The sequence below is a fragment of the Eptatretus burgeri genome, chromosome 10, assembly GCF_056783735.1.
Source record: "Eptatretus burgeri isolate ZD-2024b chromosome 10, Ebu_testis_v1, whole genome shotgun sequence".
NCBI lineage: Eukaryota > Metazoa > Chordata > Myxini > Myxiniformes > Myxinidae > Eptatretus > Eptatretus burgeri.
Genome location: NC_140970.1, coordinates 22,123,896 through 22,148,683, shown reverse-complemented (window position 1 = coordinate 22,148,683; position 24,788 = coordinate 22,123,896). Strand labels below are relative to the sequence as shown.

General features: G+C 42.9%; 1 protein-coding gene across 2 annotated transcripts in view; it reads right to left on the bottom strand.

Annotated features, from left to right (window-relative positions):
• LOC147018070 (structural maintenance of chromosomes protein 1A-like) overlaps positions 1–24,788 on the bottom strand; it is a 147,138-nt gene that overhangs the window by 99,230 nt on the left and 23,120 nt on the right. The window contains exons 1-10 of one of the 2 annotated variants that reach the window (XM_085897383.1): positions 18,872–19,119; positions 6,347–6,535; positions 5,796–5,908; positions 4,189–4,392; positions 3,878–3,996; positions 3,366–3,485; positions 2,980–3,238; positions 2,677–2,817; positions 2,279–2,361; positions 1,801–1,900 (exon numbers count right to left, since the gene is read on the bottom strand). In XM_085897383.1, coding sequence (XP_085753509.1) covers positions 1,801–1,900; positions 2,279–2,361; positions 2,677–2,817; positions 2,980–3,238; positions 3,366–3,485; positions 3,878–3,996; positions 4,189–4,392; positions 5,796–5,908; positions 6,347–6,535; positions 18,872–18,995 — 1,452 coding nt within the window. In that variant the 5' untranslated portion in view covers positions 18,996–19,119. Of the gene's footprint in view, positions 1–1,800; positions 1,901–2,278; positions 2,362–2,676; positions 2,818–2,979; positions 3,239–3,365; positions 3,486–3,877; positions 3,997–4,188; positions 4,393–5,795; positions 5,909–6,346; positions 6,536–18,871; positions 19,120–24,788 lie in introns of those variants that run through there. The other variant, XM_085897384.1, reaches the window with a different exon arrangement.

Sequence of the window (24,788 nt, the reverse complement as noted above, 5' to 3'; positions counted from 1 at the left end):
CTACCAATGTCAAATTACACCACGTGATTCAGCAGGGTGATGGCTAGCGCTGATTCGATTTTAGTCAAAATCGGTCAAAGGTCAAGGTCACAGTGAGGTCAAACATAATTCCGTAAATTAATGTGGAGAAATGCAGTATTTTTGCTTCGCTCGACGTTACGAGTTCGTTTTAACTTCGATTTTAATTTTGTCTTCGGTTCTTGCGATCGCTTAGGACGCTTAAAACTTGGTTGTCAAAATTCTGATAAAAAAAATCGGATGTTTTGGAGACGTTTTAAGATTGTATAAAAAAACACTTCACTCGACGCGTCACGGGTCGTCACGTGATGCAGTGCGCTCGAGCAGATGGGTCGTTGAGTCACGTAAAGGTTTTCTGTGTGCGCGCTGACGGTGTTTTCGATAAAGATGGTGTTTAAAAGTAATTGTTTATCCCAATAAAGGTTATCGTCGCATGCCTGACTCGCTAAGCCGTCGGATTATGCAAAGATTGTTGGTGGATGGCCGAATATTACGGTTTTGTGACTTTGATAAAATAATATTAAATAATTGCATGGAGAAATGGAGATTTTTGCTTCGGTCGACTTTACGATTTTTGATGGTTTGGTACAGAATCATCGTAGAAACTTCTGGTTTCCGCTGCTACCTTCTCTCGAGACAGCTTTTATTAGACAAGGTCAGAGGTCAAGTTGACAATTTCGTAAGTACCAGTCTATGACTGCTTGTTTGTTTGTTTGTCTGTCTGTCTGTCTGTCTGTCTGTAAGCAGGATATCTCAAAAAGTTATGGACGGATTCAAACAAAACTCGATGGGCAGGTTGGGTGTGTGACAACGATGAAATATTTCGATTTTGGTGAAGATCTCGACCCACGGATTTCTTTAATTTACAAGTGATTCTTCACAATTGAGAGATAGGGCCAAAAACCACATTTCAAAAAGCACGATATTTCAAAAAGTTGTGGATGGATTCTGACAAAACTTGGTGAATGAGTGTGTATGTGACAAGAACAAGCCGATTATATTTTGGTTAAGGTCCAGATGTTTATCCAGCCAATTAATGGGATACAAAATGTAAACCGTTCAGATTGGTGGAGGTATGCCCTCTACCAAATGCTGCTCTTGGTAAAACGGAATCCATAGCACAGTTGGACTACTGGTAATGAGGTAACATTTCTGTAGCTTCTCTGCAATTATTATGAAAAGGATCTAGACATAATTCTACATCGTGACATCGACCGATATGTCTCCACCCACATGAGGTCTCTGCTTATTCCAACTTCGACCTCAAACCTCAAGACCATTTGACCTCAATCAGTATCTAAAATATACATATGTATCATGTTACATGTACTTAGTTTAGTTCAGACCACTACCTCAATAACATTTTTACCTGACATGACCTCTGACTTTTGACCTCTTGATGCCCAATTCTAATCAATTCATATTTGCATCCTCATGTATACTTATCCCAAGTTTGGTCAAAATCCCATCAAAGGTTCACAAGTTAGTGCGGTAACAGAAGTTTGACCGAGCGGGACCTCTGACCTTTGACCTCTTGACCCCATAATCAAATCAGTTCATATTTACATCATCATACATACTTATTACAAGTTTGACTTCGATCCCTTCAGCCATTCTTAAGGTATCACGGAAATGAAAACCTATCACAGACACCTGGAAAACATCATGCCTCTGGTGACTGTCAGTGGAGGCATAAAAATATCATTATTATTATTATTATTATTATTATTATTATTACAAAGCTTCCTTGCATTAGTGTCACAATTACATGGCCATCATCACCTGGCCAAGTTCCTCGTTGATCTCCTCGATTCTCCGTTTTGCATTTTCCACCTCCTCAGTTAGCTGGGCTTCTTGTTTCTTCTGATCCTCCAAGGAGGACCTGAAAACATCAATCAAAGAGAATGCCAATGTCAGCTGCAGCTCTCTTCCAGCCAGGACATGTGCTTCGAAAGCAGCATACTTTGGACCGCTCCATTTGGTCAATCATGACCAAGTATTTTAAGAGCTTTGTTCAGATGCAGTGGCTGCGGGTAGCATCATTTTCTGGGGGTGGTGGTTGGGGGGGGCGGGGGCAGGGGCTGAGAACTCAGAAGAAAGTGTATGTACCTCTGAGGCTACCTAGCTGCCAGCCCACTGAAGAGCTCCAATGTATAGAGTAATTGTGGAATCGCTGGGATAGTTGTATACAAAAACAAATTTGCACTGACAAAGTACTTTGCAGTTCTCAATCAAATGAGGCAAGTGGTCAGAAACCTACCGGCTGGTGACAATGTACTCCTCCAGCTTATCAACTCTCTTGTGGTTTTCCTCAATCTCTCGAAGCTTCTGCTTTATCTTGGCCTGAACACCGACAAATATATATTATTAATACTAAACGTTGAAAACTGCTTTATCTATGGTCATGTTAACATGAGCAGTCTTCGAGACAAACTTATCTAAAATAATAGGAGAAACTTCTTTTTTTAACCTACGATGAAACAAAAACCAAAAGTTTTGTGGTAATCTGTCAAATGTGAATGATTAGTTGAAGAAACTTCACTCGGTTGCACAGTTAATTCACTTACTGTTAAAAGTTTCAGCTTAAGTTGTGAGTAAATAATTGTACAACTCTTGGAACAAAAAATGCAATAAAAAGTGCAAGTAGTGGATCCAGACCTCGGTCTCAACCTTCTTCCTTTCCTCAAGCTCGTGCCGGTCCTGGTCAGTCTTCTGATCACGATTGAACTTCTCAAGCTCCTGACCGAGTACAGCAGCTCGTTTGCTCGCCTCTTCCCTTAGGTTGTTGTATGTCATAACCTGAAGAAGAAACCACAAGTGGTTCATTCTGACAAAGGATTCCTTCAAAAGGGCTCAGGAAAACAACATCATTTCCTTTTATTAATTTTTTTTAAGTGTCCATCTACAATGGCAAATCCTCAACTTATTTTATGGTTAAAACACAAAAAGGTCACCCCAAACCTGCGATTCTTCCAGCTGCAAGTCCCGGCCCTGACTCTGGCTCTCTTCCTCTATGTGCTCCTCAAACTCCTGCCGTGCCTTCTCAACTTCAAGCTGCTCCCGTTCAAGCTCGTCGATGTCTGCTTTGTGCTTCTTGTACTGCTTCTGTGCATTCTGCACTGACTTTCGTGCTGCATCAAGCTTTTTCAACTTGTGTGCTGTGTTCTCCTTTGCTTTGATGTATTGAGGACGCTTCTGATTCAGATCAGAGTCCTTTTCCCTGAAAATAATTGACAGTAAAAGTCAAAGATTCTTACATTACACGTAAGCTTCTTCACGGCAGGCTTTGTTGCTGACATATTTGGCGTCGATGACATCTCCAAAAGTGTGTGAAGGGATGTCCTTACTTTATCTCCTTTTCCATCTGCTGCTGCTCACGGCAGAACTTTCCAATGTCTTTCTTCTTGACTTTCATCTCTTCTTCAACTTTATCCACTCGCCTGGCTTCCTTATCCATGTCCTTGTTCCTGGTGGAACAACCATAGTCAATTATGTACAATATCATCTTGCACAACACATTTTACACAAAAAGTTTTGTCCACTTTTCATCTCAACAATGCTTGCTTTGTAACATAAAATAGTCACGTGGACACCATCATGATACCACGGCTCGTAAAAGAATGAGGTAACAGATTGTTACAAAAAAGAAAAGTCAATATACGAACAGGAGGGCAGTGTGACCATATTTAGACAAAACAAGCAACTGGAATAACAAACAGCAACAGAGAAGAGGGGAGGAAACAAAGTAACCTGCAAGTTGGAAGACAATCACTTTTGATGATCTCGAAAGCCGGTTTCAAATCCTGTTTTTGTCATACGGTTCTAAATATGAACATTCTTAATGACGACGGATGCAAACCTTGCAGCATGCTCACGCATCAGTTGTTTGATGTCCTTCTCCACGTATAACAGCTTGAAAAGCTGCAAATGCAACTGTGCAGTAACAAGCTCGTCCTTGAGCCTCTGATAGCGCTCGGCCTTGTGGAACAGAGCATGATCAGCATTGCGGATATTGTCTCGTTAATGTAATCAAACAAGAATGATTTCTAAATGTCTCAAAACAAGCAGCAGCACAAATCAATCATATTTCAAACAGTAATAATCTTTATTGAAATATTGGCTTGGAAATAAATCCACACAAAAACTGCAGACAAAAGCCACGAGTCAAACCTCGTCTTTCTCTTGTTTCGCCTCTTTTCGCTCTGCAGCGATGTTTTTCTTGCGATGGTAGTTGAACTGAGTGTCTTCTTCTGCCTTGATCATCTCACGCTTGCAATGCTCGTACTCAGAAGCAAGCTCACCAGACCTGCTTATCTCCTCAAACAACTGCGTCCGTTCTTTGGGGTTCTTCATAGCAATCGATTCCACAGCCCCCTGTCGGACCACAACCACATAGGTTCAAACGCTGTTTGTCATATAATTAATATACAATAGTGTATAGCACCAAATATTTTGCAACACCTCACTTGATTAAGATTTATACTCGATCTTACAAAAACCTGATTTAATCTCAACAATCCTTCAATAATGTTTCTGATGAAATGTACCACTTTCCTCAGAAGCAAATTATAGGTGCTCATTCCTCATAGCAAGGAATTAACACTCTCACAGCTTATCCGGCAGTAGTCACATTATTAATTTGGAGCTTGGCCGGAATGAGCACAAAATCGCCTATTTCTTTTCAAAAAGTAATGCAACATCTTCAACATGCACAAATGAGTGCCTGCAGAAGGAATAGCCAGCTTAACTAGTCCGAATGATACCAAACTCTTACGACAAAACCCTACCGAAGAAGCATTAGGACAAGTTGAGCTGAAAAGCAAATACACTCCATTTTTAGCTCTGCTGTCAGTTGCAAAAACATGTTTTTTAAGTTTAAAAAAAAAAAGTAAAAAAAAAAAACAGACGATGCTTATCATAAAATACTAGCTGAGGTACCCAGGCATTGCCTTGGGAAATTCAATGAAATATGTATTTAAATATTTCCTGCATGACAAATTGGGGAATGTTGGCCTCATGGTTTTGTACGAATTATCAATCTTGGGTGTTGAAAAATGCACTTGGGCTGCTTTCCCTTCTTTAAACTTCTATTTATTAATTTCATTTTTAAAATATTTTTACTCAAGGCATCATGTAAAATAATAATAGTTAAGTTTGTGTTGTTGGCAACAAATCACGACGTCAACATACGATCTTCACAATACATATTACTCGATTGCTGCCGGGGAGGGGAACCCCAGGTAGTGTATAAGCACAATATCTGATCGAGTCTTGCAAGCCAATTATGTGGTTTTATCTGGGGTGGATTTTTTTTTAATCCAAACATAGCCCTCGACCTTCCTCGAGATGAGAGAGGAGGCGGCCATGCAAAGTTTGGTTGCACTGGTTCCTCCAGGGTCCGAATGCATAAACGAACATACAAACAAACTTTCTTCTTTATATATATTATTAGACGATTTATTATAAAATTTACATCAAATATAATCATTGACTTGGTAAGGGACAAGACTGACCGAAAATCCAAAAAGATGATAAAATGCTATGTTATCCAAGGTTCATGCATACATCCTATGCACAAGTTTTTAAAAGCACACTTAAAATGGATGAATAATCTTCACGAGCGGGTGTGTTGTGGAGCCCAATCGAGTCATTAAATGAGTGTTAAAAACAAGAACAATAATTTTGAGGGGAGGGTGAGTGGGTGATCACTTTCACATGATCCTTTCACCCAGCTCGTGAAGCAAAATGCAAAACTCAAATGAGGCAACAAATGCTACCTGAAAGACCAGGAAGTTTCTCGCTTTGATGAGGATCCCCAACTTCTCCAACTCTCCACTGTACTCCTGAAGTGGCACAACTTTGCTATTGATGCGGTATTCAGATGATGTTCCTGCAATAGACAACAATTCTACAATGGAACTTTTCTATGACCCAAAATTGTTTTCTTAAAGCAATCAATTCTGACTGGTGGAGAAAGAAGTGTGGATAGGATTGTAATAGACAGGAAGTCAGGAAGAATGAATAAGGATGTGGATGTAAACCAATAGAATTGAGGCAAAGTACAATTATAACAACCTTTCTTTTTTACAGATGAGCCTGAAAGACTGTTAAATCATGTATTGCACATCATTTCTATCCTCACAACCCTCTGAGTTATAACATTCAACTTGGCAGCAAAATCTGCACTTTTACTATGACTGATCAATAAATTTTCCTTTTTACTCAAAAGTACTTCTCATCATTATCTTGCAGAAAGTTTGGAACATTTCCTTGTTTTTCTGGCAGACAGAATCCATCTTTATAATTCAACGACCAATGGGCAACTTACCAATAATACAGCGAGTGAAGATTCTCTCAGTGCCATTTGTCTCCTGAAAGAACATGCTGACATAGGCTCGGTTTGCTGCAGGTTTCCCAACAGGTGCGCCATGTATGAGATCACGCAGGGACTTGACGCGCAGGTTACTTGTGCGCTCACCCAGCACAAAGCTGATGGCATCCATGAGGTTTGACTTGCCTGCCCCATACAAGCCCAGAAATACAATTTGCTTTGACTTGGTGAAACATCATAAATGGATAAACTTGAATGACTTTGGGTTAAGGGTGATTTTCTTGGCAACAGGAACAACTCGTCACAATTTAACCTCAGAGGAAGAAAACAAAAATGTCGGCCAATGTTTTGCTATCAGTGAACGTTCACACAAGACATTGAGCCAATCATGCCTGTACAGAACTCAAGCAACGCAACATCGATTCAATCTATCAGTTCATTTACTTAACTAACTGGGGTTTAACTCAGTTATTTCAAAGTGCATGTTCAACATAAGCGTATGTAATTAATGTACTTGGAAAGACAGTGCCGAGAGGAGTTTTGAAGCTCTCATCTCCCTCCCGCCAGTGTTCGTGTCTAACCCCACTCCATCCCACTTTCTGTGTGTTCTGCAACATTACCCATGTGATTGGTCTTTATGTCTAAATTTCTATTAAGTTGTACCAACAATCCAACCGGCTCAAGCAACCGGAGGGGTGACAAAATCCACACGGCCACCAAGTGCGAGATCCACATAGGAGATCACGAGGCTTTCTGAAGGTGGAGGTTCCCCCACCGCCACACAGCCAATGAACATGCAGTTGGTGACAAAAAATACCTCCAGTGTCGGGAATTTATAAAACAGGCACGCCGCATTGACAAGTTCGTCCCTGGTTCGTCGTCTTTGGTTGGTTCCCCGAGTCGGTCTTTTTGAGAGGGTTCCCTTGAGTTAGTCTTCCTGGTGACCCCTCTGGCACATCTGTTCAGGGTTCCTGTTTCCTGCATGCTGCACTGTGGTTCCTGCCCGGATCAGAGTGGTTCAGTGGTGTGCTCTGAGCACAGCTGGAGGGACACGTGGGGGTTCATGATGTGATCTGAGTCTGGACTCACTCCCATACATGCAGGCATTGCAAAAGGAGCAGGTCTTGCCTTTCTCATCTGTCTTGTTCTTGTTATCTCTCTATCTCTCTATCTCTCTATCTCTCTATCTCTCTATCTCTCTATCTCTCTATCTCTCTATCTCTCTATCTATCTCTATCTATCTCTCTCTATCTCTCTCTATCTCTCTCTATCTCTCTCTATCTCTCTCTATCTCTCTCTATCTCTCTCTATCTCTCTCTATCTCTCTCTATCTCTCTCTCTCTCTCTCTCTCTCTCTCTCTCTCTCTCTCTCTCTCTCTCTGAGCTGAGCTGAGCTGAGCGCAGTGTCATGGCATCTCCTTGTGTTAGGGGTCTGTAGCTGTCTGTGTTCGTGTTTGTCTCCCTACCCTTCCCTTTGCACCGTGTCTTTGTGTATTCCCCTTTCAAGCTCAATGGCAAATCCAGGGGGGTTTCCTGGTTGCCCAGAACCCCCCCCCCCCCCCAAAAAAAAAAATTACCATTGCAGTGGCAAACCCAGGGGTTCCCTGGTCACCCAGAACTCCTTCTAGTATGTCATATAGCTGTTAGTATGTCATATAGGCACTACCATCACTCAGGTAGGTCTCACTAGTCATGATATTTCAGATTGAAACTTGAAGTTTATTGAATTCAAGCTATTTTACTTTTACTAATGCATTTAAATATTAAATTAATTAACTTTTATATCTTTTTGCACAATACATGCATATCAAAGAATATGTGAATGTGCATTATTTGAAAGCTGCAATAAAGTTTTCATAACGTTCATATGACTTAGATTTTCTGTTATTTGGAACCCCCCCCTACCCAATTCCTGGATATGCCCCTGAAGCTGACCCCCCAACCCTATTGAGACAGAGTGAGAGGGGGTATCGGTGAGGGTTCCCGATCGGGGCGTTTCCCTCCTCGTATTTCTCACTTCGTGTTATAAATTATCATAATTTTTATCATTATATGTATTTTTTCGTTTGTTTATTGGAGCTTAAAGGCTTCGTTAATACTTTCTTTATTTAAACGTGTAAACGATGGCGGATACCTCTCGTGACACGGCTTTTGAAACTCTAACCTGGAAACATGGGTTAGTTTGTGCGCCTCCGTTCGGGAATCAATGTAGAGGACGTTATCCTCGCTGTTGGGGAGATAATCGGTTTGGAGAATGTAAAAGCGGCTTCTCGCATGAATAAATATGTGGTAATCTTTGTGTCCACAGTAAACATGGTTGCTCAAGTAGTCGAGCATGGGCTTTTTTTTTTCATCCCGACGTGTTTGTCCAGGTACGACCTCTCGACACGCCGGCAGTTCGGGTTTCCCTCTCCAATATTCCTCCATTCATTAAGAACATAAAACTGGTTAATGAACTCAACAAACTTGGTTCTGTTGTTTCTTCAGTTACTACGATTCATTTACGAGGGGAAAATAACCGTTTTAAACATATCATGTCCTTTCGTCGTTTCGTTTATATGATTTTACCGCGTGGTGAAACCTCATTAAATGCGGTATTGCCCTTCAAGGTCGAAGGGTGCACTTATAGGGTCTTTGTCTCTGCAGAGTCTTTAGTTTTCTTTGAGTGGGGCCAATATGGTCATTTAAAAGACTCCTGCCAGAATAGGTCCACAGGTGGAGTCACGAGCCTGGCTGATGATAAACAACAAGGTGCTACTGAGATCATTGTTGATAATGTTAATAGTATGGGTCCTGGGTGCCCCATTGTAGGCAAACAGAAAAATAGGAAAAGAATCCTCTCATCTTCACCCGATCTCAATGAACCAGACAATAAGGTCTTGGCTGGTCCTCCAACCTTTGCTTAAGTGGTTAGTGAAGGAACGCAACCTCCTCCTCAGCAGTCACCTCCAGCTGAAGCAATTCTTCAACCTCCTCTATTTTCAGAGGAGTCGGTTGAGGATCGTGTGATAAATATCGGGAACTTATGTGTTGTTCAGACAGCACCCGAGTCTCTTGGGTGTTCTGAGGTTCAACTTCCATGTGAGGTTGAGCCTCCATGTTTGTTCCTTGTTGAACCTTGTGTTGATCATGTCCCCCCCCTCCCTCTATGGGGAGTGGTGAATGTGTACCAACTCGCGATCTGTCTGTGATTGACTCATCCATTGAGGCAGCTGAGCCTTATCAAGCTCATGTGTAGCAGAATGCTCGAGATGACATCTCAGAGTGTTGCTTTGATGAGCCCGTTTCTTCAGCAATGGATTCTCACTGCAATCGTTGTGACTCTGATGTGGGTTCTTCTGTTGCCTCACTAAGTGACGGTGAGGCCGACTTCCCATCAGAGCGTTGTGTCTGGAGAATCCATCCCTCATACTGAAATCATGGATTTCTTACAAAAAAAAAAAAACTTATCGTAAAAGGCACGTGAAAATTAGCGATTTCTTCGCTGAGACTCGCGACTTCATAATCGACGCTCAAGGTGTTGTACAGCAATCTGCAACCCTTGATATTTCTGATAACCTATTTAAATACTGAAAAGGTATCTCGTTACAGCAAGGAAAGAATTAAACTTTTAAATGGTTGAGTTGCTGCTTCTGTCTTCATGAACATAGCCAGTTTGAATATTAATGGTGGACGCAGTCACCTGCGTCGGTCGCAGACTGTGCAATTAGCCAGGAAGGAAAAAAAATGATATCCTCTTATTACAAGAGACTCGAGTCACTCCAGACTTTATGTCTGATTGGCAGCAACAGCTGAATGGCACTTGGTTTTTCAGTAATACAGATTCTGTGAGCGTGGGTATTGCTTTTTTTTGTTAATCCTCGTTTGTCTGTCTCTCCCCCAATTTTAAAGAAATCATCCCAGGCTATCGAGCCTCTGTAGAGCTTGAATACAATCACAAACAATTTTTTTGCTAATGTTTACGCTCCAAGTGACAGTACAGATAGAGGAACTTATTTTAACGATTCCTTCTATTTCTTGCAACACCTATGTTCTGATACGTTGTTGCGCTTAGCGGGGGACTTTAACTTTACTTTGAAGCCAACTTTAGATCGGAACAGTGCAGAGCCACATCCAGCGTCAAGTACGCCTCTTTCCAATATTATATCACGTCATGATCTTAACAATATGGGGTGGAAACAACACCTGAACCTATAACAATTCGGCTGATGTCGGGTTTTACTAAATCATCTTTCACTTGCTCGACTTGATAAATTTTACATTTCTAACTCTGCTTACCAATATTGTCACACGTACAGATATTGTTCCTTCTAGTTTTTCTGACCATTCCTTAGTAAAACTGTGCTTGTCACTTCCTGGTTTTAAAAACTCCACACATGGTATTGGTGTTTTAATACTTCCCTTCTGAGCGATCCTTTTTTTTCCCAAGTCATCCTTCAAGGTTTTTTTGGGAGAGGGTTGTGTATCTACAACATCAGTTTCTGAACCTCTGTCAGTGGTGGGACTTTGCCAAGGTGCAAATCTGTGTCTTCTGTCAGCAAGACAAAACCAATTGCTCTCGAAGTAAACAATTATGTATCGACGCCTTGAAACAAGAGATTCTTCGACTACAGGGAGGGGCTGAGGACCTCAGTGATGATAAAAGGTGCCAACTCCTCCATGAAAAACAATCTCTGCTTCAAGAGCTAGTTCAAGGCGATGGTATCGGTGCCTGAGTCATGCTGAGAGTCAGTTGTTTACTGTCTGCAGACACATGTTGTAAGGATTTTTTTTTTAAGTTTGAGAAGACGACCAAGGTGAGCCAGCAATTGCTTAGTCTTCGGTCGAGTGATGGGCATATTCTAGATGACAATACAGAAATTGTCCACTTTGTTCGAGCTTATTTTAAGAGTGTGTTTTCCTTTCAGCCTCATGATATGCCTGCAATGCAAAATACTGCAACTAATTTACCGCAGATAGAGGAGCATCATTGACATTTCTTGGATGAAAACATTAGTCTGAGTGAACTTAAAACTGCGCCGGATGGCCTTGTTGACCATAAGGCTCCTGGCTTTGATGGGTTGCCAGCTGAATTTTATAAAACTTTCTGGGATATGCTTGGTCCTGCTTTGCTTTCACTTTTTTATACAGCTTCCAGGAAGGCTTATTACCCCTTAGTTGTTGACGTGCAGTTGTTTGCCTTATCCCTAAGAAGAGGGATCTGCAATGATACAGAACTGGCGCCCAATATCTCTTCTCTGTGCGGATTATAAGATTTTTGCTAAAGCACTTGCGAACCGTGTGAAGACTGTCTTAAGCACGGTTATACATCAGGCTCAACCGTATTGTGTTATGCACAGATCTATGCATGATAACATTTGTTTGGTACGAGACTTGCGGGATCTGTGTGAAATTCAACAACAATATACTGGTCTCTTTTTTATTGATCAGGAAAAGGCTTTTGACTCTGTTAACCATTAATATTTGTTTTACATTTTAAAACAATTTGGTTTTGGCCCATCTTTTATTTATTGTGTAACTTTATTTCTAATCACATTTTTAGCTTGATTAAAGTCAACGAAGGTCTCTGTCTACCTTTGCGGATTGGGAGGGGAATTCGGAAAGGTTGTCCCTTATCTGGAATCTTGTACTCTCTTTGCATGGAGCCCCTTTTGATTCGTTTAAGATCCTCTCTTATGGGATTTCCAGTGTCTCCATCAGAAGAGCCCATTATTGTTTCCGCTTATGCTGATGATGTATGTGTTGCTGTTCGCAACAACAATGATATTACTATAATATTGTTTCAGTGTCTACATGTCTACTATCAAACATGTACAATACAAATTAATTGGTCAAAATGTAAAGCAGTTTGGGTTGGTTGTACGCCACATTCTAGCCTTCCTACTCCCCCTATGAATTTGACATGGGAAAAAGAAGGTGTAAAGTACCTTGGTGTTTATCTCGGTACACCTGGCTTTGTCAAAAGGAATTGGGATGGTTTGCTTCACAGAATTAACAATAAACTGCATAGATGGAGAGGAATTTTGTCGACTGTCTTTCAGATGTCGTGCCTTGGTCATAAACAACCTAGTTGCCCCTCTGCTATGGCATAAGATGATTGTCTTGCAGCCACCTGTAACATTGGTGTCATCAATCCAAAAATGTTTGCTTGACTTCTTCTGGGATGGCAAACATTGGCTTAAGCCAGAGACTATTTGCTTTCCACTGGGGGAAGGGGGTAATGGACTTGTGGACATTCTTTGTTGGGTGATGGCCTTCCGTTTCTCTACTGCTCGTCCTTTTATATTTCTGGAGGCCTTGCCCTGGAAATCCACTGCAAGCCTCATATTGAAACAAGCCAGTATGCTGGGCTACAACCATGACCTCTTTTTCATGGAACTGCAACATGTTGATGTCCTGTTGCTCCCTGACTTCTACCAAGATGTCCTGCATGCCTGGCAGTTCATCTCAATAACTCGGCAAATGGAAACGTATAACAGCAAAAGGTTCCTTCAAGAACCCCTTTTTTCTACAATGCTCTTTTTCCTGAAATTTCTCGCTCATGTACCTTCATGCAGCATTTTTGGGTGTTGGTGTGAGCACAACTTGGGATCTTTGTGATTGCAATGGGAACAGCTGGTTTTCTGCAGGATATCTTCAAGAAAAAACTGGTATCAGATGTTTGAGGAGTGTCGCCCAGGCACTACAGGAAGTCCTGCAAGTTTTTAGTCGCTTAGGCCTGAGCTTCACTGCTGACATGGGTGATCACCATACACCTCCACAGTTATGCACTAGCTATACCTTGCCAGCTGAAAACTCCACAATATCTATTTTGTTATCCTCATTGCAACTCTCCAGTAAAGACAAAAAAAGACTGTACCGTTTGTGCCTTTCAATTCGATTTCCCTCATTACAGCCTGCTTCATTTTGGGCTCGATGGAAAGAAAAACTGCCTTCTGGGCTTCCCTCCCATCTGCAATGGTCTGCGATGTATATTTCACCAATTGTAAAAAGGACTAGAGATATTGCCTGGAGACTCGCCCACATGGTGCTGCGTTCTAATGTTTTACTACATCGGTTTAACAAAACTAATACAGAGGCATGTCCTTTTTGTATGCTTTCTGAAGACTCTTTTCATGCATATGTGGATTGTGCAAGACTCATGTCTCTCTGAGTTATCACCGCTGTTAAGCCCCTGTCACACCTTGACGATTTCGCCAGCGCATGGCAACTTATCAAAATTGATCTAAAACGCTGGCGTACGCTGAACTATTGATGGTTTTTTTTTCAGTTTTGGGCGTATATTAACGAGTTGGACGTATGCATAACATATTAGTAATGTACACAGAACGTTTCGATAACTTATAGATAACTTATACCAACGAATGCTTAGCGTGTTGTCGGCGTTCACAACTTATGCCCAACGATAGTCTAACTTATGCAGAGTGCACGGCAGAGTATCGCCGACGATCATGTGCCGTAGCCTATTAATAGGCTGCCGCTCTGACGATTCAAATCATAACTGCACTAGACATCGAAGTGTCAACATCACCGTCATGCCGAAGAAAGAAAGAAAAAAACAAAAAAAAACAAAAAAAAACATGGAGTCTGGAACACTGACGGGTTCCTCCTGTGAAGCCCATTTTTATATACTAATTCCCCTAAACTCTGCCAATACGTCATTATACGGTAGCTGTAAGTTAGAAACACGTTCAGTAAGTTCTGTGGTCGTCCAGAAGACATCAAATACGTCTACATACGTCAATATGCGTTGGAGATACGTTACACATAGGTTCAAAGCAAGTTACTCATAGGTTCAAAGCACGTTACTCATAGGTTAGAAATGTTTCGGGTATGCTAAACATTACCTCGACGTGTTTCGACTTATGAGTAACTTACAAGTAACGTGTGTCGATGTGTGTCAACGATCGCATAACGTGCCTACAACTTATGGCCAGCGTATGCGGAACGTGTGAGTCACATATCATTGAAACTAGGCGTGTGAGTTGTATCATTGAAACATCAAAGCATAGCCCTGCTAGGCCGGTAGTCGAAATCAAGAGGTTAGGGCTGTGTAAGAACTACAGCCCGTTGGACCGCGGAGTTATCTGTGGTCGGTGGCCTTGGGACCGGGTGTTCGGGAGAAACTCGAGTGCTTCCCCTCGTGGTGAGCCCCGAACCCCCGTTCCGTAAGAGAACATACATAGAGATAGAACATACATAACTTACCACAGATGAAAATAGCTCACATAACTCACCACATCGAGCATAGCAAAACAAAGCTCATACATTGCTAGACATAGAACATTGCTCACATCGCTCAGCACATAGTGCATAGCTAAATAAAGCTCATACCCAGCGAGACATAGAACATGGCCACAAAGAACATAGCTCACCAGTCACCACAGACGCACACGGATGAAAGCCAAAAGGTTGCATGGCACCAAAAGGAGTAGTACAAACCTCACAGATCATTCAATATTTTCAACGGAGGAAAATAATAAGTAAACTCATAAATCATGTAAAATGAAAAGAAAATGCTTATCTTTGTCAACGGAATCGAAGCGCTGATCCGATTTCATAGTTGGTAAAATAATAAACTAGAATATGAGAAAAACTCAGGAAGCACGTGGGATAACGAGAAGCAGAAAGCACAGGAAGCTTTGGAAATTACGTGAATACATGAAAAATGACTCACGAAATAGCACTGCGTATTATAAATCTTTACTCAAACTAATCGCATGCAAATTACATACAAAACAATCAATACTAATAATGGTCAATATGTGTGTGTGTGTGTCAGTGTGTGTGTGTGTGTGTGTGTGTGTGTGTTTGTGTGTGTGTGTGCCAGTGTGTGTGTGCCAGTGTGTGTGTGTCAGCGTGTGTGTGTCAGCGTGTGTGTGTCAGCGTGTGTGTGTCAGCGTGTGTGTGTGTGTGTGTGTGTGTCAGAGTGTGTGTGTTTGTGTGTGTGTCAGTGTGTGAGTGTGTGTCAGCGTGTGTGTGTCAGCGTGTGTGTCAGTGTGTGTATGAGTGTGTGCGTGTGTGTGTGAGTGAGTGTGTGTGTGTGCCAGTGTGTGTGTGTGTGTGTGTGCCAGTGTGTCAGTGTGTTAGTGTGTGTATGTGTCAGTGTGTGTGTGTATGTGTCAGTGTGTGTGTATGTGTCAGTGTGTGTGTGTGTCAGTGTGTATGTGTCAGTGTGTGTGTATGTGTCAGTGTGTGTGTATGTGTCAGTGTGTGTGTATGTGTCAGTGTGTGTGTATGTGTCAGTGTGTGTGTATGTGTCAGTGTGTGTGTGTGTGTGTGTGTGTGTGTGTGTCAGTGTGTGTGTGTGTGTGTGTGTGTGTGTGTGTGTGTGTGTGTGTGTGTGTGTGTGTGTGTGTGTGTGTGTGTCTCCTACATAAATGCAAAACCATAAAACCGTGCAAACTGAAACTTTGCATGCATACAAAGAAAACCATGAGGAAGTGCAAGAGTAAAAATTGGGTGTTTGGGTTTGCCCTTTTGAAGATAATTTAATTAAAACATTAAAACACCCCTTTTTAAGGTAATTAACAGCCTTATTTAATTATATCCTTCATCAGGCAATCCTCATCCACCTCGCTGTCTGGGGTCTTAAAGCGTTTCCTGGGTAACCTTGCTGGGGTCTGAAGCCGCCACATGTTTTGGCCTGCTCAACCATGCCTTGACTTGGAACAGGCCGTAACAATTTCTTCACAATAAAGTTTTTTTCCACTTTCCTCGCTCATATTGAATGCCTGTACATAATAGCTGTGAATTGCTGTATACATCGCTTTTGTAATCTGAGAGTTTTCAAATTCGGAGCTTGGAGCAATTTCATGCATTGTACGATATGATTTTTCACGATCTCCTCTCATGGACTAATTGAAGTAAATCATCGAAATATAATTTCGGTTTTGAGGATCGGATATCGTGCCGACTAAATAAGTGTCAAAATCTGTTGTGAAATCTAATGAATAAAAGAAATAACGAGTCTTATAACTAAGCCGATACATCGATTTACTTCAAGCAAGCAAAGCTGTGTTCCCTCCTCCTCCATATATACACAAGAAAATGTGAAATTTCCAAACAATTAAACTTATCATTTTCTCCTGTTTGGAGAATTATATTGAGTGATGAAAAAAAATTGAGGAACGTGCCAAAATTAACAAGCTTCATTGAGCTATATGATTTAATGCATGTACTGCTAGACCTCGCACCCTGTCCCCCAGAGGGACTGCCTATCCATAGCACATGCCAGATCTGTGTCTATTTTTGGAGGTTTCACGAGGTGCTGTATAGGGAATCAAAGCAAATCTGGTGAAAAAGACGTTTAAAAAAAAAGTTACAACGGTTACGCGGACCCACATAAGGAGTGCATAGATGAGCAGCCAAGATGGCGGATTATCTGGAATGCTTATTTCACGGCAATTGAACTTTGTGATGTCTCCAGGGTTGTTCTGCATTAACTCTTTTGTAGATAAAGTCATTATTTGAATGAATTCATTTTATTTCAGTAACTGCTGATTGTGTGGTGAAGACTGGCTTAAAAGTTAAAGGGATCCTATATGATATGTAGCAACATCCTGGCCAACCGTTCATCAACCATTTCATTGGAGTGCTTACATCAGTGCTTAAGCCACTTATCGACCGCCTTACAGTTGATCCTTCTGAGCGAATCGTTCACTCACTGCAGATGCTTTTGCCCGCCACATCGTCCTGAGCGAGTGGTTCGTGCTCCTTCGCCCTGAGCGAGTGGTTCGTGCTCCGTCGCCCTGAGCGAGTGGTTCGTGCTCCGTCGCCCTGAGCGAGTGGTTCGTGCTCCGTCGCCCTGAGCGAGTGGTTCGTGCTCCGTCGCCCTGAGCGAGTGGTTCGTGCTCCGTCGCCCTGAGCGAGTGGTTCGTGCTCCGTCGCCCTGAGCGAGTGGTTCGTGCTCCGTCGCCCTGAGCGAGTGGTTCGTGCTCCGTCGCCCTGAGCGAGTGGTTCGTGCTCCGTCGCCCTGAGCGAGTGGTTCGTGCTCCGTCGCCCTGAGCGAGTGGTTCGTGCTCCGTCGCCCTGAGCGAGTTGTTGTAACAAGAACACCTGAGCCGTTTGCCGTATTAACGTGTTTTCTAAATTACCGAGCCAATTTTTTTTTCCACCGGCCACACGCTGTTGTTTACAAAGATTAATGTTTGTGAACATATCCCTGAAACATCTATATAAATGCAACGTTGCTTTTCGGTGAAAGCTACTCATGGTTTTTGGGTTGTTTCCGATTTCAGCCAAGTGTGTGTGTGTGTGTGTGTGTGTGTGTGTGTGTGTGTGTGTGTGTGTGTGTGTGTGTGTGTGTGTGTGTGTGTGTTGTTCATAAAACATATCTCTCCCTCTCACTGTTTCTGTCTCTGGACATGGCCGGACGGTGATTATGTCCGGACGGGGTTCGTCTCCGGATGCGTTCGGGCGGTAATTAATGCTCCACCACACATCTGCCTTTGATTCCCCCACCCTCCTTGCTCCCCTCACCTCTCTCCCCCTTCATCCCCTCCCTCCTTGCTCCCCTCACCTCTCCCCCTCCCTCCTTGCTCCCCTCACCTCTCCCCCTCCTCCTCCCTCCTTGCTCCCCTCCCCTCTCCCTCCCTCCTCCTCCCTCCTTTCTCCCCTCACCTATCCCCCTCCTTGCTCCCCTAACCTCAGTCTCCCTCCCTCCTTGCTCCCCTCACCTCTCCCCCTCCCTCCCCTCACCTCTTTCCCTCCTCCCTTCTCTCCCCCCCCCCCCTCACCTCTTGTTCTCTCTCTCCTCCCTTTACTATTCCATCAGCGAAGCGATGCTTGTTATTTGCTCGTGATCAATATTGTTACAGGCCGGGGGGTCAGCCACCAACCGAGCGCTCTGAACGGAGCCGCAAGTCGAGTCGGCGCGACCGATCGCCTGGAATATAGATCGCTGCCCGGATAACTCTGAGCGACGGGTCCTTGTACAAGAACCGAAATACGCCAATCGGCAGATCACGTGGGGTAGGGTCGATTGCCAATCTTCAATGTACCTAAATACCCACGTGATCCAACTTCCGGGGTAATCCACCCACGACGGATCTTGTACGGAACAAACCGCTGAGGCGAGCCTGTCCGTGCCCGATTCCGAGCGGCGTAACCGCCGAGAACCATCGGTCCAAATGTCCCCCTATTATGGCAAACCAACGGCTTTCTAACTCCCAACACAAGAAATGTTCAGTCAATGAGGGAATGGACGAAACGAGCAGGTTTACATTTACACAAGGACATTTATTATAATGAAACACGTATGCAATTAAATAAGGCAAAACACGTATGCAATTATACAAGCAACAAAAGCACGACAAAAGAACTACAACCGTCTATAAGCAATTATTAACGTACAGTCACTTATACAGTCTTACTTACGGGACTCGGCGCCACAACATTCATTCGAAAGAAAAGCAGGAAAAAGACCCCATCAAAGGCAATGGGGTCAGACTGGACCTCTTGGGTCTTTATGGCGTGGGACTTGGCAGACCGAACGAGTCCCACGAGACCGTTGCAGGTTACCTGCACCCTCGTGGTGTCTGGCTTGGGCGACCCGCGACGTCCCGCCCCCACAGCAGCTAGCGTAGCCGCGGTCGAGCTCGGGCCTTCCGTGTGGCAGGCGAGCTCTCTCCGGCTCTCTCCACATGAACGCGCGGTTTGCGCGACACAGCAGGCAAGGCTGCGCCTCCAGCTCGCGTCTCCTTCACGACGCCCGGACTTCCACGCAGCTCCTTGGCTTCTGGCTTCCTCCCGACTCCCCCAACTGCCGAAGCAAAAAGCTTACTCCTCTCACGGGACTCCCACGAACTCAGCCCCACCATGGGACTCCCACGGGACTCAGCACACGAACTCTGCCACGGGACTCCCACGAACTCAGCCTTACCACGGGACTCCCACACAAACAAAGAAAAGATCTCCCCTTTATCCTTCCCACCCCCTCCCCCGGCGTGACTCATGCCCTCGTGATCCAACCCCCCGCTCAACCACGGGTGGGAGGGAGTTGTTGACGTCACGGGATGGCAGGGTTCTTCTTCCTCTTCGCAGAAGAGGGGGAGGGACGTCTCCATTGTTCGCTCCCTTACTATTAAATCGATCCGCAGCGCATCTAATCGATTTCAAAACATTTAAACAATGGAAGGTGAGCTATCCAGGGAACATGCACTTATCGACATAGCTGACTAAGGGAACCTGTATATTGTGTGCAATTGAATTCCAAATTCGTAACAATATTATTCGGGTCCCGCAGTCCCAGTTCGTGTCAGGTCGGAGTAGTTTATTTTAATCAATTAACTATTTATTTATCTTCAACCTGAACAGAAAAAAAAATTATAATTATACGACAGAAATATTTGTCATCACACGTTTGGGAATAATTTTTCGGTTCGTGCAAAATAAACATTTTTATAACGAAGTTATAGCACAACAAGAATCATGCCGGGTCTCCCCGATACACCCGAGGGTTAGAAGGAACACTCCGGCCATTCTGGGAAGGCTTCAATTCAATCATCCATGTTTCAAAACCTACATCTGCGAACACGTGGGACTTGTAAAAACAAATGAATCGACATGACAATTTCAGACAATCATCGTACGGGACTTGCGGGCTCACACAATCATCGGGAACTACTTTTTGCTGACGTCATCCGTCTTACGCGTAGTAAAATTCCGCCATCTTGGTTAGCATTGACATCGGTGGAGAACGTCCAATCGGAATTGACTTTGTTGACAGGTGTCCATTAGACTTCTTCTTCCTTGCATCATTCCCTTTGTGCGAATTTCACCTCGTGAGAACACAACGAAAAGCTTTGTGGTTTTTCTTGTTCGTCTGTTTTGTGGCAATGTTCTTCAAAATGTCCCTGTTGATGTCTAAATCAAATAAATCTTATTTAATTTCATTTCGGATGACGTTGAAATCTTCGCAAACATGTGGATTGTGAAATCAAATGTGGCGTCGACATGTGACGTCACCACACTTGCGATCCGCCATATTGGATTCCGAACAAAGCGAAACCACGTGATTGCGTCATTGTTATGACGTCATCGTACTGAAATCCACAATTTAGTGTGTGTGTATGACTTTTTGACCGCGATACATTTTAGTCCTTATCCAACCTCAACCAAACTTGACAGGAGGACTAAGGGTCACACGATGGAGGTTGCAGCAACTTCATTTTCCCCCCTCCTTTGGGGGTGTTCCGCCTTGGGTGAAGTCCGTTTTGAGGTGTATATCCGAGTTTAGATAGCTCATGGTGATGTTCTTAAAAGGCCGCTTCTAATAACAACACCAATGATAATAGCATAACACTTATGTCATGACAAAACATTATTAATACTAATAATATCCACACTTCGCAAAGGGTTTTTTTTGTTCTCCTTGGACAAACGCCGCATTAACGTGTATAGCTTATAGTGGCGTTTTGTGGAGCAAACCCACCAGAAAGTACAAAATATAAACCACAAACACGTACGATTACATTTTTAAACAATCGCTACAGTTGTTTAACACAAAACTGAAAAAAAAAACGGACGTGTCTAGATCTACAATAATCTATATTACACCCAATGAGGATATGACCCCATCGATACCAGGGACTGCGCATGCGCAGTGGCGGGAGCTTAACAAAACATGACAGAACCAAGAAACGTCTATCGCTCCAGTCATGCGTGTTCATTGCATTATTTGTTAATGGTAAACGGTCATTTGTTTAACATTTTCTGGTGAAAGCGTGACTATTACAACTAGGGTGGACTAAAAGTCGCTTTATCCCTACCGAGTAAATCATTCGGTCTCCAACTCTTTTTAACATACACGTTTTATTGTGCATAACGTACGATCGTTACCACAGTCATTGTATCGACCTTTCCCTTCCATTAAATCAGCCCGTCATAGATCGTCATTCCAGGTCCTCTGTGCTGCAAGCCCGACATCCTTCTATTACCCAAAGTTCACCGCGATATTCAAGATGGATGCTGTACGTACGGACTTGTCCGTGCCTGAATAGTCGCTAAATCAACTATGGTCGGCCTCCGAATAGGTGTAATCATAATTGACTGAGAGAGGATACAATTTTGGTGTCCTATGTCTATGAGGTATACATTTGTTGTTGTTGGTGGTGCAGGTTGTCCTTGCTGAATAAAGCCTACACTGGATGAGTACAAGCAAAACAAGTCTGTTTCTTCCACACTCCCTTTGGCTTATCTTGCACTCCCTGCTTCAACCCTCCAACAACTTCCTCGTGTCCAAAAATATTAAAAAAAAAAAAAGTCCTAATTTCACTCACAAACCACTGCGAGGATGACACACACACACACACACACACACACACACACACACACACACACACACACACACACACACACACACACACACACACACACACACACACACACACACACACACACACACACACACACACACACACACACACACACACACATTTTCGTGTGGGTGTGGGTGTGTGTGTGTGTGTGACCATTTTTCTCAGAGATGGCTAAATGGATCTTTGTCAAATTTTGAGAGGTTCATTAGTGAGTGCCTGTGAGTGTTTTCACGAAAAAAAAAAACGTTGGATTATTATTATTATATTTAAAACCTTGCTCTTGTGCCGAAGCTGTTGTAGCTATGTGAAAAGCAATATTAAATGATCCCCCAACCCCATTCCTTAATGGGTGTCGGGAAGTGTTTTAGGCACTCACAAAAAAAAACAAAAAAACTAAGGGTGCACTGACGTCACAATGTCACCAGATTATACCTCCACCCACATTATTACATCATGACACATACTTGTACCGAGTTTGATTTAAATCCCTGAACCCAGATTCATAATATTTAAATAATTCTGGCTGCCAGACCATGTGCCCGATCAGATTGAAATTTAAAACATATATTTCGCATGAATACGAGATTCTAATTGTGACATGTCACATCATTTTATCTTTTCTTGCGTATGGCAGCTTGGCTGCCGGGGAGCTATCATCTTTTGAAGCAGTTGTGCCACTGATGCTGTGCCCCTCGACCAGTACACTGGTACTCATTTTGCAAACCTCAGAAGGACGGCAGGCTAAGTTGACCCCACCTGGTGTTAATTCAGCAGCCACCAGGGCTTGAGCTCAGGACCCTAGGATCCCAAGCCAGCAACTCCAACAACTAAGCCAACACCAGGCTAAATACATTGATTTATGAAGTGTTTTAAGAGAAAGAATTTTAAGATTTTCGTTCAATCCAACAAGGCTGCCAGACCATGGTGACCTATTAATTATTTGTGAACACCCTAGTATCCCCAAGCCTTGAGTGAAGGCTTGGGTGAGGGGATGATATGAGTGAAGTTTCCCCTCGATCTGTCAAGCCGTTCTGAAGAAGCTTTTTAAAGGTTTATTCTTCAAAACATCATAGCTGCCAAACCATCTGACCTATGACATCACAGGTGGAAAACTATTTGTTCCTCATGGATAGGCAATCATACCCATAAAGTTTCATCTCAATCTGTTCAGCCGTATCGGAGAAGATTTTTGAAAGTTTTTATGTTAAAAACTATGGCTGCCGATGTGGCATATGACCGATGCCATCCCCCCCCCCCCCCCGCCCCATACAATTTAGCCCCAGATGACCCTCCAAATTTTCATAATGATCAGCTAAAGCGGTCAAAGGTATGCACTTATAATGTCATAGGTGGCTTTATGACATCATTAAAAACTCACTTGTTTCCCATGTGGAGTACTTCACATGTGCCCAGTTTCAATTTTTTTTTTCCATGGAGCAGTTTCGGAGATATAGATATCCAAAGTTTTTCCTTTTTCCAACATGGCTGCCACACCACGTGACCAATGATGCAATAATTATCATTAAAACATTCTGCATGAGAAGTCGCACCGATGGTGAAAATTTTGTCAATCAGATAAACAGAAAATTAGCATGGGTGGACGGACGTACGTACGTACGTACATCCCAAAAACATAATGCTACCGGCGACTTCATCAACAGAAACATAAAAACAATACGATTTCATCAAAATGACAACAGGATTAGAACAGCACGGGGTAATACTGGGTACTCCTGCTAGTACAAGATAATACAGAGGTAGCACACTTACCTTTAAGCTGTCGAGTCCGGGTTTGATTCCCGACCCGACCGTAACCTGTCCAATTGGTACTTCACAGCACGCAGGGTCTTGCATCACAAAGAGCATCCCCTCAGAAGGACATTAAGCTGAGTGACCCATCTGAGCATTTGTTTCGTTGGTGTCTTTCTTGAAGAGTTGGCAAAAGAAGATAAAGCTTTGGAGCCGGATAAAAATCCGAGAGTATTGAAGGAGATGGAAGAGCAGATGCGCATGCTGTTGGCATAGACGATAAGCATGATGTTTACATTTACTGAATATGACATCATGCTTATCTGCTCTGTCAACGATGTATTAAAGGCTGACCTTTCCCTGAACAATGTGATAGATTAGCCATTCCTCATAAGAAAAGCCCCATCACTGATCCAGCCAGACATCAACTGGTGGTTGACGGCATTCAAATTTCTCCATGCCTTCATGTCTTCCAGGGTGTAAAAATGTTCAGTAATAAATATAAGATAATTCACCAAATCTGGATATAAAATGGTTGGAAAGTTCATCTTGCTTCTGGACCATGCTGTATTCGGCAATTCATCTGCGTCTGTGTTGCCTGTAATCCTGGATTGTTACAACTCGAAGCACCTGTTCCCGGCGAGGGGGGATTATGTTATCTTTATGATGAAACAAGGAAATCTAACACAGGTGGAGGCCATTCAGCCCATCATGCCTGCATGAACACCATACTAATTTATCGACACAAGATCCAAGGAAGAAAATGTAAAATAAAAAAATTGATTAAATAAATTATATTTTATAATTTTTTTTTTTAAGTTTTGCATTTTTTCTTCTTCTTTTTCTTCTTCCCCTCAGGGGAGGGGGCATGAGCTTCTTTAAAAATATACTTCAACCACACAACCCCCCTTGACAAGACCCCCGCCAACAGCACATCCACACAATCACCAATAAATGCTTAAACGACCTAAAAGTCTTTTCAACATCCCAATACCCCTCTATCTCCATAACTTCTAGGTACCTATCTAATTGTAATTTAAACTTATCTGCGTTTTCTGCTGCCACTACCTTTCCAAGGAGACCATTCCATTCAATAACTACTGTCTGAGGTGAAAGACCCTTGGCCTTACAACTGTCCTGACCCTCCTCTTCTTTACTCTCAGGCTATGACCCCTGATCCTATCACTGTCTACTCTGTTGAATAATTCATCTGCACTTATTTTATCTATACCTTTCATTATCTTAAACATCTCTATCATATCTCCTCCACCTCCGTTCTCATGCATAAAGCCCAGTCTCCTTCAGGCGCTCCTCAGAGCTGAGTCTAGCTAGGCCTGGAATTGATCTAGTAGCCCTGCGCTGAACCCTCA